Source organism: Elephas maximus, chromosome 12 (assembly GCF_024166365.1).
Source record: "Elephas maximus indicus isolate mEleMax1 chromosome 12, mEleMax1 primary haplotype, whole genome shotgun sequence".
NCBI classification, from domain to species: Eukaryota; Metazoa; Chordata; class Mammalia; order Proboscidea; family Elephantidae; genus Elephas; species Elephas maximus.
Genome location: NC_064830.1, coordinates 76,332,966 through 76,347,256, shown reverse-complemented (window position 1 = coordinate 76,347,256; position 14,291 = coordinate 76,332,966). Strand labels below are relative to the sequence as shown.

Sequence of the window (14,291 nt, the reverse complement as noted above, 5' to 3'; positions counted from 1 at the left end):
TCCAACTCCTACCAACCCCTGCCATGTGTCAAAGTAGAACTGTGTGCCACAGGGTTTTCAGTAGCTGATTTTTCACAAGCAGACCACCAGGCCTTTCTTCCTAGTCTGTCTTAGTCCGGAAGCTCCACTGAAGCCTGTTCAGCATCATAGCAACATGTAAATCTCCACTGATAGTTGGGTGGTGGCCATACATGAGGGGCATTGGCCAGGAATCAAGGGTGGGTCTCCTGCATGGAAGGTGAGAATTCTAACCCAGAACCACCACTGTCCCTTTAGCCTTCTTAGGAGAATATTTATATGTTTTGCTGCAGAAGTGTTACTGGGCTCCCCAGATGCACTGTGGGTATTAAATCATATTCATCACATATACACCATAGCCCATTGTTGTCGAATTGATTCCGACTCATAGAGACCAAAGAGGACAGAGTAGAACTACCCCATAGAGTTTCCAAGACTGTAATCATTACAGAAGCAGACTGCCACATCTTTCTCCCATGGAGCAGCTGGTAGGTTTGAACCACTAACCTTCCAATTAGCAGCTGAGTGCTTAATCACTGCTTCACCAGGGCTTTTTTTTAATTAAAAAACAAACAAACAAATCATTGCCTTTGAGTCAATTCCAACTCACAGCGACCCTATGTGACAGAGTAGAACTGCCCCACAGGGTTTCCAGGGAGCAGCTGGTGGATGCAAACTGCCGACCTTTTGGTTAGCAGCTGAGCTCTTAACCACTGTGCCACCAGGCTTATATACACCGTAGTGTGCCCCAAATCTGGGAAATGCTGAAACTCCTCTAGCCCAAGTGTTGAGAAAAGAGATTGTGGAACTCTTGCTGCTCATATGATCATAACCTTGCTGGCGGGCTGCTGAGTGCAGGTACCCTCCTAGGCCCTTGGCACACAGTATCTGCAGTAATCCTGACCCCAGCTCTGGAAGGCAGGTCATGATGCCTCTTCAGGGTGACACTGGTCCTGTCCTGAGCCCCTGTTCTGTTGGGGAGGAATAGATGGGTGCCCTAAGACTTGAAAAATTCTGAGACTTTAAGACTTGTAGAAATAGCTTCCTGTTTGCTTTGTGGGAAGCAGCCCCCAGGCCACCAAGCAGCCCCAGACATCCTTTCCAACCAGGTTACTTTGGCTAGCTGAGACCCCTGCTGTACTAATGGCTGGATGGCCCATCCACCCAGCGAGGATTCCTGTCCTGCTGCTAGAAGGGCTGTAGGCCGCAGCCAAGCCCACAGCTGGGGCCCTCTGGTCCTCCAGCCCCACATACTTCTCAGGTGTTCAATTCTTTTGTTTATGCCAAGCCTGGCCAAGCCCTGGTCCCTCCCACTCTGCTTCTTTTCTCTGGGTCAGTGGTCCTCAAGCCCCAGACAAGTCCTGGCACCTCCCACCCAGCTTCTCTTTGGATTAAAAAAAAAAAAAACCAAGCCCACTGTCTTCAAGTCAGTTCTGACTCATAGTAACCCTATAGGACAGAGTAGAACTGCCCCCTAGGGTTTCCAAGGAATAGCTGGTAGATTCAAACTACTGACTTTTTGGTTAGCAGACAAGCTCTTAACTGCTACACCACCAGGGCTGCTTGGAAGTAGTCCTCAAAGTCTGTTCCCAGGACCAGTAGCATCCAGCCAGCTGAGTTCTTGTTAGCATTGCAAATCTCAGACCTACTGAATCAGACACTCTAGTGGTGGAGCCCCCATTAAAACCCATTGCTGTCCCGTTGACTCCAACTTGATAGCGGCCCTGTAGGACAAAGATTACTTGCAAGGCTGTAATCTTTATGGAAGCAGACTGCCACATCATTCTTCCATGGAGCAGCCATTGGGTTCAAATCTTCAAAATTTTGCTTAGCAGCTGTCTTAGTCATCTAGTGCTGCCATAACAGAAATACCACAAGTGGATGGCTTTAACAAAGAGAAATTTATTCTCTCACAGTCTAGTAGGTTACAAGTCCAAATTCAGGGTGTTAACTCCAGGGAAAGCTTTCTCTCTTTGTTGGCTCTGGAGGAGGGTCCTTGTCCTCAATCTTCCTCAGGTTGAGGAGCTTCTCAGGTAAAGGGACCCCGGGACCAAAGGACACGCCCTGCTGCTGGTGCTGCTTTCTTTGTGGTATGAGGCCCCCCACTATCTGCTTGCTTCCCTTCCCTTTTCTCTCTTGAGAGATAAAATGTGGTGCAAGCCACACCCCAGGGAAAATCTTTTTACATTGGATCAGGGGTGTGGGCTGAGCCAAGGGTGTTACATCCCACCCTAATCCTCTTTAACCACAGGCAGAGATTGTGGTTTATAATACATGGGAAAATCACAAAATGGAGGACAGCCACACATGGCCTAACCAAGTTGACACATATTTTGGGGAGACACGATTCAATCCATTATAGCGCTGAGCAGTTAACCACTGTACCACCAGGGCTCCTAGAGGTGGAGCCCAGCAGTTGTGTTTTAACAAACCTTCCAGGTGTTGCGGGCCCCTGGGTGATGCAAACAGTTTGCTTCTAACCTAAAGGCTGGGTGTTCAGACCCACCCAGTCGTACAATGGGAGGAAGTCCTGGAGGTTGGCTTCTGAAAGGTCACAGCCTTGAAAACCCTATGGATCAGTTCTGTTCTGTAACACATGGGGCCACCATGAGTTGGAATTGACCTGATAGCAGCTAACAACAACCACAACCAGGTGATGTGGATGCCCCTGCTTCCGGGGTTGAAAGAGGACCAGTACAGCTAGCTGTGCTTGCTAAGGCAGTGCTTGCCAGTGTTAGGACTCGGCAGAGGCAACGTCTGCCAACCCAGCTGGGCACAGGAGGCCTGCCCCACCATCTTACAACATCACACTGGGCCGTGAGGAAGTCCCCTGGCACAGCAGCCTAGCCAGCGACCTGCCCTTTCCCACCCTACCCACCAGCCCCTAAAGGGTGATTTCCACACTGTCCCATGGCAGAGCAGCCCCCCTTAGATTAATGGGGGTAGGCATCTTTATAGTCCTTCTTTCCCTCTAGTCCTATCAGAGCCCCCCTTTTTATATTCAAATAGTTTTATTTCTTAACAACAAAGAAAAAAAATTTTTTTAATTTCCTCTGACTTTCTTTGTCTTGAGTTCATCATTATTATTTTTTTTAAAGGTCATCTCAGGAGTAAGTTTTGGTTCAAGGGTTGAAGAGTATCTCAGGGCAATAGTCTCAAGGAGTCTTCCAGTCTCAACTAGTCCACTGAGTCTGGGTTTTTTTTTATTGTTGTTGTTCTTATTTTTAGGAATTTGAGGTTCTGTTCCACATTTTTCTCCTATCAGGGTGCATGTATCGTAGCCCTGATTAGAATGGTCGGTAATGGGGCCAGACACCATCTAGTTCTTCTGGTCTCAGGGCAGATGAGGTTTGTGTAGACTATTAGTCCTGTAGACTAGTTTCTTAACTTTGAGTCTTTGGTTTCCTTCTTTCTCTTTTGCTCCAGACGAGTAAAGAGCAATAGTTATATCTTAGATGGCTGCTCCCAAGGTTTTGAGACCCGAGACACTACTTCCTTACTTTGTTTTTAACTCTCAATTGCCAGGATATGTGTTCAAACTTTTTTTTCTTTTTCTGGGAAGGGATGCATCAATGGCATACTCACCCCTTGCAAGTCTGGAATGTCCTCCCTTACCCAATACATCAATGGCAATTTTGTTGCTTATAGAATTCTTGTGAAGGGATCATTTAAAGTCTAAAACCCTTGTGTTCAGACCCCCTTTTTCGGAAGGAACTTGGAGGATGTGTTCTCCCTACACAGGTATGGAGGCTGAACCCTGGAGAGGTTAGCTGTCTGGGTCAAGCTCATTCATTCTCGTGAAGCCCAGCCCTTGGCCATGGTGTTTACAACCACTGTAGATGCTTGGCTTTGCCACTTCCTAGCTGCGTGGCCTTAGGAAATAACTTTAACTCTCCCAATCTCAGTTTCCCTAGACTGAAAAAGAGGATAATATTTGCACTTGCCAGGATAGTTTGTGAGGCTTAAATGAGATCATGCATTCATCACAGGGATTTATCAGGGGTAGATGATGTTCAAAGATAGCTCATTCTAAAGAAGAGGAGCTGGTGACGGCTGATGGGGGCACATCTCATTACCATGCTCCTCCCTAGCCCTTTGCCCTTGGGTCTTTTTATACCTGTATTATATCCTTACCAGTTGCCTTTGAGTTGACTCGACTCATGGTTGACCCCATGCGTGTCAGAGCAGAACTGTGCTCCACAGTGTTTTCAATGGCGGATTTTTTTGGAAATAGATGGCCAGGACTTTCTTCCAAAGTGCTTCTGGGTGGACTCAAACCTCTCAGTTATCTGCTGAGTGCCTTAACCCCTTGTACCACCCAGGGTCTCTGGGGTTCTTTTTACTACTCTTTTTTTATTCTTTCCCTTTCCTCTGCTCCCCTCACTTCTCTCAGGCTTGGGGTCTGCCAGCACCACCCAGTGGTCTCATTTGTCCGTGGAGGCAAGGGTCAAAGTGGAAGGTTTAGGTCCCTGGGCCAGAACTGGAAGGTTAACCCATGTGAGTTGGGTGTGGATGACTTGACTCTGCCTCAGCTCTAAGCCTCTTCGCAATTCTCCAAGGAGCCTCTCCTAGGCCCTGGAGATTCCTGCTCCCCCACTTGGTGTGACGGGTTGGGGAAGAAGGTTAGGCTCCTGCACAAGGAAGGCTTGTGGCATCCCCAGAATCCTTGCTGCTGTAGTTGATGTTGGCTGCCATCGAGTTGGCGACTAACTCATGGTGATCCCATGCACAATAGAATGAAATGCTGCCCAGCCCTGCACCATCCCCATGATCAGTTGTGGATCGGACTGTTGTGATCCGTAGGGTTTTCACTGGCTGGTTATCAGAAGTAGATAGGCAGGCCTTTCTTCCTAGTCTACCTCAGCCTGGAAGCTTCGCTGAAACCTGTTCTGCATCATAGCAACCCACAAGCCTCCACTGATAGATGGGTGGTGGCTGCGCCTGAGGTTCACTGGCCAGGAATCGAACTCAGGTCTCCTGTACGGAAGCAGAGAGCTCTACTATTGAACCACCACTGCCTCCCCTAGAATCCTTAACTCCTCCCACCCAGACCTGCTAGAAAAGTCACGGGCGATTCGCCAAGCCAGAGACGAGCGGACATTCCACATCTTTTACTACATGATTGCTGGTGCCAAGGACAAGATGAAAAGTAAGTGGGTGGCAATGATGAGTGAGTGATTGGAGGCTTGAGGCTTCCCTTTCATCCTGATGAAGGGTTAAGACAGTAGCTGTGAAAAAAGATCCTTCGGGAGGAGGGACGTCATCTTTGTGTGGCGAATGCTCCATTCCTCACCATCTTCCAGTGAGTGAATGTGGCTTTTGTTAGGCACCTACTATGTGACAGACACCCAGAAGAGACAGACAAATCCAATTAGACACAGTCTACACCTTCTAGGGAGGGGAAGGAGAAAGACAAATGCCATATTCACCGGTTTATAAACCCTGCAAGCGTATAAGGTATATTGCAATTTTATAAGAAATCAAAGGGGGCAAACTAAGTACGTTTCATTATCCATGTTTTGAAAATGAGCTTTAAGTGGCTTAGTGTAGGGCAGGGGTCAACGAGCTTTTTATGTAAAGGGCCAGGTAGCAAATATTTTAAGGAGCCCTGGTGGGCCATATAGTTCTATCACAACCTACTCAGCTCTGCCGTTGTAACACAAGAATAGCCACAGACAATTCGTGAATGAATGAGTCTGGCTGTGTTCCAACTGAACTTTATTTACAACAACAGGTGGTGGGCCATAGTTGCCAATCCCTGTTGTAGGGAAGACAGTATTTTCTCCTGTAGATAAAATGTCCTATATACCAGATTCCAGCAGGAAATTGTAAGTTACAGATACGTAGTAGTAACCTACTTACTCTTAGAAGAATATAAAAATCGTAAGAAAGAAATATGTCAGTGGGTATAGTAGGGCCATTATGGTAATAAGTTTAGGTCTAAAACTTTATGAGAATAATCCTAATTTTGCTTCCTATCAATTTTGTGGCCCAGGGTTAGTGATGTTGGTTAAGAAAATTACTAAAAGGATGTGCTGAACTTGTATATTAACTGTGATGAGGTTATCGCAGGGCTCTGCCACTAGAGGGAGACATCGTCCATTATTTAATCTCCTTGCTGCTTGGTCTTCTGGAGGATGTGGATAAGACAGCGGAAAAAGATACTGTGGGGTGGCCTAGGGAGAAATGTTTATATCCGTCCTCCTTCTGGCACCAAGGTCAACAGTTCGGTTGTTTGGCAACTTGGTTTTCAGTCTGGTTATCTGTCTCTGGCCTTTCATTTTGTGTTCGTTCACCTTGTCCTTCCAGAAACTGGGCAAGGATAAGGCATGCAGCTAAAGGTCCTGGGCCGTTTGGATTATTGATGATAGATCCAGGAAGAGGTTAGGCTTTTAGAGAGAACTGGACACGTTTGTAAATATATCCATATTCTGGATAATGAAGTCTTGGCAGAGACCGAACTCCTTGTGACTTTAATGAGGTCCTCCAATTAATCTAAGGGTTTGAGTTAACTGGAGTCTTGGGTCAATTTAACTTCAAATTTAGCGAGTAGCTTCCAAGTGACTTGACCCATAAAAGACCTTTGTTTTAAGAAAAAAAAAAAAAAAAAGCATCTGGCTGACCCTAGCTCCAAAAGTGCAGTAAAATCCAGCTAATTAAAGATTGGTCTGGGAGAGGATGTTTGATGTATTGGAGGGTGTGATAAAAGCAAGTAGTGCAATAAGAAAGAAAAGCAGTTATAAAACTTTTTGGGAGAAAGGGGACTCAACAGCAATGAAGGGACTGTAACTTCAGAGTGTGACTTTACAGAGAACAATATTTAATAGATGTAATATAAACATAATGTAATATAGATGTAGTATAAACGAGGAGTTGGCAAATGTTTTTTTTGTAAAGGGCCAGATAGTAAATCTTTCGGGCGTTGTGGACCATATGGTTTCTGTTGCAGCTACTCAACTCCTCTGTTGTAGCAAGAAAGCAGCTGTAGGTGAGAGGCAAAGAAATGGGAGAGGCTGGGTTCCAATAAAACTTTATTTACAAAAGCAGCTGGCGAGCGTGATTTACTGACCCCTGATATAAACCCTGTTTACTGAGTCAACTAAAAATAATTGGGGGAGAGGGTGGGTAGTATGAGAGAACTAAATCTTCCACTTAAACAGGAAGTCCATAGATAATATCTGAATTTGGCCTATCCAAAAATAGAATAAATCTTTTGGATAGAGAAATGGTGGTAACTACCAGAAGAAATAGCTGAAAGACAGAAAAAGCAGTTGTTATAGAGTGGGTTAGGAGTTAGAAGAGAAGCAGGACAAAAGAGTGGTGTTTTTCTTTATAAATCTTTTGGTAGTACAGGTAGTCCCAGACTTACGACTGAATTCAGTACCCATGACTCTGTCCTAAGTCTAATACCTCTTTTTTTTCCCCTCATTATCATTGCCTTTGTTATCAGTATCTTTATAAATCTAATCTTTATTTGTGTTTGAGGATTGGAAACATCATATACAAATTTACAGATATGGTGACCCCAGGAAATTACGTGCTGCAACGTTGTATGTGGTACACATTACTAACGATAAGGCGTAGAAAAACAAAAGATGGTTGTGAATGTAGCTCGTCATAACTTGAATACATCCTAAGTTGGGGACTACATGTAATTGATCTTTAAAAATCATGTACATGTATGATTTTGATAAAAATTTAATGGATAAATCCAGGTTAACTCTTCAGATAGATTTGATCCTGAAGGCAGGGTGCCTTTGGGTAATTGGGAGAAATGCACCCCTTCTTCCAGGTAGATAACACCCTCTGCCTGGCTCGGGGCTTAGCAAGCAAAGCCAAGGCTAGATTTGGGCTGCCAGGCGCCCTGGGACAGTGCACAGCCTGCTCCATTGTGTAGCAGGCTGGGCGAGGCTCTCCATGCTGTGATGCTGAAAGAGCGTTTTAAACATCTGAGCATTTTTTGGGAATGGAAAAGACATTAGAATGGCCCAAACCCCTTACCAGCTCCCTGTCTCACATTGGGAGTGGAAGTGTGCCCCCTGACCACTGTCCCCTCTTCCCCACCTTCTAGATGACTTGCTTTTGGAGGGCTTCAGCAACTACACATTCCTCTCCAATGGCTTTGTGCCCATCCCGGCTGCCCAGGATGACGAGATGTTCCAGGAAACCTTGGAGGCCATGGCCATCATGGGCTTCAGCGAAGAGGAGCAGATGTGTAAGCTTCACACCTTGAGTCTGGGGGCTGGCAAGGAGACCTAGTTCACGTCCTTGGTACCGCTGTAATCAGTTAGGAACTTTTCTCTGGTCAGGATAGATTTCTGCCCTCTGAATTCCCTGCCTCCTCAAAAAAAAAAAAAAAAAATGTTACTCTAGGTAGTGTTTTAGAAAACATAAGCTAGGGCTCTTTCAGTTAGAAGCTACTCAAATTGGCTTAAGCAAAAAGGAAAATGGTTCACTCCTAGAACTGAAAAGTTCAGGGATTCTGGCTGGCTTCAGGCACAGCAGGATCTAGGGGCTCAGAAGATGTCTCCCAAACCTGCTTTCTCCCCTTCCATCTCTCAGCAACATTGTGTCTAAGTAGGCTACAATTTCTTGCCAGCAAAATGGCTGCTGTGGCTCCAGCCCTTACACGCTTGTGTAAAAGTCCAGCAGAAAAGAGCAGATTTCCTGAATGAGTCCCTGAATGGAGTCTCATTCGTTCCGATTGGTCAGCTTAGATTGATGTGCAAATTCCTGAGATACTCATTGTAGACAGGGCAGTGAAAAATCTCTAGGTGGCTTAGGTTATGGTTGTTCCATTCTTGAAACTGGAAGTAGAGATGTCAACCTCATTGGGAACATGTGGGCAGAGGCGTTTCCCCACAAAACAGAACAGTGGAAAGGAAGTAATCAAGGCAGTGAATTTACTTGGGTCTTTTTTTTTTTTTTTTTCCTGGAAAGGCAGCTCTGGTGGTAGGCCAGTACTGATCAGTATCATAAATCAAGGACCAAGAAAGACATCTGGGTCCTGAGACGACTCAGAGATGTTCCCGGTGTTGACACTGTGCTTCAAGAAACATGTCTCTTTCTGGGTTAGATGTGCCCGTTGTTCAAGGTTAATCCGTTTTGGCAACACTGGCACAAGATTGTGGAAAATTTCCTTCCTTCCCAAGCCCAGGTCCCTTTGGGGCCCAGAATAGCACTAAGGTTGCAGAGATGCAGTGTGGGGGGAGGGGCAGCTCCTGCCAAGATAACCCAGGGCCCAGAAAAAGAAGGTTCTGTGGGTTAGTTGACAAATGGATGGCATTTGTGGGTTTTGGCCAGGCTCCCACATCAGAATCCAATGCTGCCGAATCACACAGACTCTCCGAGAATGATTGGTTTCGTTTGGGACATGGGTCAATTTTGCTTCTAATCTTTGCTTTAAAAAAAAAAAAAGATTAAGTCCTGGATGTGTGTGATTTGTTATTTATTGTTAGCTGCCAACAAGTCAGCCCCTGACTCATGGTGACCCCATGCACAACAGGACTGGACTGTTGTGTCCTTGATGTTTTCATTGGCTGATTTTCACAAGTAGATTGCCAGGCCTTTCTTCCTACTTCATCTTGGTCAGGAAGCTCCGCAGAAACCTGTTCAGCATCATAGCAATAGACAAGCCTCCATTGCCAGACGGGTGGTTGGTGGTTATGCAAGAGGCGCATTGGCTGGGAATTAAACCTAGGTTTCCTGCATAGGAGGTGAAAATTCTACCACCGAACCGCCACTGTGCCAGGCATTTGCTAGATCCTTTTTATTCCCCTCAATGTACCAGGATGTTCAGTGCTGTTTTATATCAGTAGTAAAAAAAAAACTGGAACAAAATAAAATGATGAGTAGAGGGTTTATTAAATTATTGTCTGTCCTGATGAAAGCCATTTAAATTACATTTTAGAAAAATATGGAAAATGCTAGTAATTTAAAGTGAAAAACATCAGGTGGCAAAGCAGTATGCTAAGTGCCTTATATGCCATATTTAATGGCTGTTGTTATTGCCGATTTGCAGATGAGGAGACTGAGGTACAGAGAAGTGAAGGAACTTGCCCAAGGACACACAGCAAGTTGCTGACGGAGCTGGGACTGGTTCTCAGGTCTCGTGGACTCCTGAGCCTCATGCTGTGATTCACTGTGCTCTGTTTTTGTTTGTGGGCAAGTGGATTTTGTCCTTTAAACTCCTTTAAAAATCTATGTCAGTGAAGCAGTGGTGATTCAGTGATAGAATTCTCACCTTCCACGCTGGAGACCTGGGTTCGATTCCCGGCCAATGCACCTCATGTACAGCCACCACCTGTCAGTGGAGGCTTGTGTGTTGCTATGGTGCTGAACAGGTTCCAGTGGAGCTTCCAGGTTAAGAAGGACTAGGAAAAAAGGCCTGGTAATCTACATCTGAAAACCAGTCGATGACACCTGATCAATCACAACTGTCCCGTCCGCAGCCCACCACGGGGATGGCACAGGGTGGGCAGCATTTCATTCCGCTGTGTCTGGGGTGACCGAGGGCCAACTAGACAGCAGCTAACATCAGCAACGAAAACTGATGTCAGGGCTCAGCTACGGAGGCTAGAATGAGCCCAGTGTGTTCTAAAATGTAGACTCACCGCCGGGTGATACATGACAGGGACCCCACCGTGAGGCATTCTTCTCTCTACTCCCTCCCCGTCCTGATGACTTTCACAGGGAGAGCTAATTTGACGCTTAGTAGGTCTTCAGTTCCTCTCTGGCATTTGCTAATCTTCCTTCTAACCACAGAGAGCAGATAGACCCCAGGCCCAGCACCACGGACCGTCCTTAGTATCCTACTAGAATTTAATAGTACTGTTTGTTTTTCTTGTCTTTATTTTCATAGTTGCCATCTATTTATGGCAAGTGAAGCTGATTTTTCACGTAAGATAGAGAAAGTTTCCTGTTAAGATAAATTTAAGGAAAGAGAAGTGAGTGCATTTAAAGAAAAACAAAGCAGATGGCACAGAGAGAGCAAACATTAAGATGTTGGTGTGTAAATGACTGATAACTGAAGGACATGGGCTTAGACTGGTATGTTTCCCAACCTCAGTTATAAATCCGGGGCTCCACGCCAAAACCTCCGCAGAGAGTCTGGAGGAGAAGGGGTAAGTCGGCCCCAAGCCCTGGAGTTGTGGGGGACCCTAAGGGACCAGGAGAGGCCAGATTTTCTCTGCCACGTTAGGTTCTGTTGTGTGCATGGAGCAACTGCACAGCCATTGGATTTTAGGAGAGAAACAGCTGGAAGGGACCTCAGAGACTGTCAATCTAGCCCCTGTTCCCTGGAGCTTGAGAGGGATCACCCTGAGAGCTGGTAGCAGACAGGACTGGAATCATAGCCATGTTATAATAGAGCTAATGTTTATCCAAGGAGTCCTGGTGGCACAGTGGTTAAGCTCTTGGCTGCTAACCAGAAGGTTGGCAGTTCGAATCCACCAGCCACTTCATGGGAGAAAGATGTGGCACTCTGTTTCCATAAAGATTACAGCCTTGGTCAGAAATCCTGTGGGGTGGTTCTACTCTGTCCTATAGGGTTACTATGAGTCAGAATTGACTCGACGGTGGTGGGTTTTTTAATATTTATTGAGTATCACCTATGTGCCAGATACAAGGCCAGGCACTTTTCAGGGGCTCTTTCATTGAATCCTCTCCCAACAACCCTGTGAGGCAGGTGTCTTTATAGGCTTTGAGATGGCGATCCCCTGTGTGTGAGAATAGAACTGAGCTCCATAGGATTTTCTATGCCTGATTTTTGGGGATAGGTTGCCAGGCCTTTCTTCTGAGGTACCTGTGGGTAGACTCAAATCGGTGATTAATGCGCATGGCTGCTAACCAAAAAGTTAGGCTTGAGTCTACCCAGAAATGCCTCAGAGGAAACGCCTGGTGATCTACTTCCAAAAAATCAGCCACTGAAAACCCTATAGAGCACAGTTCTGGTCTGACACACATGGGGTGGCTATGAGTCAGAATTGACTTGATGGCGACTGGTTCAGATGGTGAAATGGAGGCCCAGAGAGGCTACTACTGCGCTTGAGGTCACACAGCAGCTAAGAACAGGGCTGGGATTTGAAGCCAAGCAGTCTGGCTCCAGCACCTAAGCACTCAACTGCCGGCTGCCTGCTACACCAATTCCGCACTGCCATTTAACCTGTCCACCTGAAGGCCTTTCTGAAGAAGCGGCAGCTAACCCAACCGCCCAGGCACTCAGAGTGGATGGCCGAGGGTGAGTCCTTTAAGGAGCCCTCCAGGGAGTCTCTAGATCCATTTCCCAGGCTTCACTCCTTCAGTTGTGCTGCTTGCAGGCTGTGTTGTTGTCGGCTTCCTATTTTTATGTGCAGGGGAGACTTATAGAGCACTGTCCACCCTGGCTTTGTCCTAAATGCTAATTTTTGTCAAATCACTAAGTTTATCCTTTGGCTTTCCTGTTCCTAGAATAAATATCTAACTATTAATTTTTTTTTTTTTTAATTCCACATACCACCTAAAGTCATCCACTTGCATACCGGGCGGTACATGAGCCACACGTTGGGAAACCCTGGCTTCTTATTTCCCAGTAATACCGTGGCTACTACAAGTTAGAATCACCTGCCCCAGGCCCCTTTGCTCTGAATCCTCACAGCCCCCACCAGCCTACTTTGTTCACTTGGACTAGTGGTTATCAACTTGGCTGAGTTTGTCCCCCAGGGGACATTTGGCAACATCTGGAGATAGTTTTGGTTGCTATGACTAGAGAGGAGTGAAACTGGCATCTAGTGGGTGGAGGCCAGGGATGCTGCTAAACACCCTGCAGCACACAGGACAGCCCCCACCACAAAGAATTACCTGGCTCAAATGACAATAGTGCCGAGGATGAGAAATTCTGAATTCGGCTACTCACCTGGGCTCTGCAGGGCCTTTCAGCAATGCCTAGTCTATACTTGCACTTTAAGCACCATGAATATGAAACTCAACAGTTTACAAAGCCCCTTTAATAGATGTTATTGTTAAAAGGCACTGCCTTAGCCATGTCCTGTCAACAGCAACTCTGTTGGTTTGGTAGGGGGAAGGGTTTCTGCAATAGTGAATGGGAGCAGCTGGGTCTTTCTCCTACTGAGCTGGGCCAGGGATCCTAAGCTGTGAAGACAGCTGCTGTGAAGGGCTTTGTCACCCCCAGTTTGGCCTGAGCAACCAGGGGAGGCTGGGGTCTCTAGGCCTTGTTCCTGGAACACAGTGATTTCTTCCTAGAAGCCAGAACTCTAGGTGCTTGCACCTGAGTTAAGCTAAAGCCAAGTATTTGTATTAATTTATCATCTGTCCGTCCCTCCCTCCCTGCCTCCCTCCCTCCCTCCCTCCTCTGGAATAGGCTTCAGGGATGCAAAGATGACTAGGGAATGCCTTGACTGTCCAGAAACTCATGGTCTGGTGGGGGATTTCGGACACAGAAACTATCTTAATAGTAACACGGGCTCAGTGTGGAGTCAGAAGGGTTCCTAGTGTCCTGGCATCACAGGGTTATTTCCTGAGACACATGGACAAAAGATGGGAAAAAGATTTCCCCCTTCTTCACCCCAACGTGGACATCTTATACACCCAGCCAGAGCACAGTAAGGAGCACAGGGTTTAAAAAAAGAAATACCTTTTATTCACATGCAATTTACCTTTAGAGAACGGTGCGTGCCATAAGTATACTGCTCCATGATTTTTCACACACTGAATACACCGTGTGACTAATACCCACTTTAAGTACAAGGACACAGCCAGCCCCCCAGGACCTCCCATGTTCCCTTCCAGGAGCTTCCCCCCATCAAGGATGACTACTCCCCTGAGTTCTAACAGCATAGACCAGTTTTGCCTGTTCTTGAACTTCTGTAAATGGCCTTAGACACTATGTTTTTGTTTGCATCTGGCATCTTTTGTTCAGCATTCATGTGTGTGAGGTACAACAATTTTGTTGTTTATAGCTATACAGCATCCCTTCTCATTCCTGTATTGCGGGGGTTGGCAAACCTTTTCTGTAAGGGGCCGGAGAGTAAATATTTTAGCCTTCATGGGCCATACGACCTCTGTTGCAACTATTCAATTCTGCTGTTGTAGCACACAAACAGCCATAGAAAATATGTAAATGAGCAAGTGTGACTGTTCTAATAAAACTTTATATACAAAAGCAGGTGGTGGGCCAAATTTGGCCCATGGGCTACAGTTTGCCAATCCCTGCTGTATAGTGCTCCATTGTAGCACAAGGTTTTTAGCCTTCATCTGAAAATTTCCAGTTCCCCTCT

General features: G+C 46.1%; 1 protein-coding gene across 2 annotated transcripts in view; it reads left to right on the top strand.

Moving 5' to 3' along the window:
• The window catches only part of MYH11 (myosin heavy chain 11), a 153,774-nt gene that overhangs the window by 89,897 nt on the left and 49,586 nt on the right, over window positions 1-14,291 (top strand). For both annotated transcript variants that reach the window (XM_049902729.1, XM_049902730.1), the window contains exons 8-9: window positions 5,069-5,167; window positions 8,090-8,233. In XM_049902729.1, coding sequence (XP_049758686.1) covers window positions 5,069-5,167; window positions 8,090-8,233 — 243 coding nt within the window. The remainder of the gene's footprint in view (window positions 1-5,068; window positions 5,168-8,089; window positions 8,234-14,291) is intronic.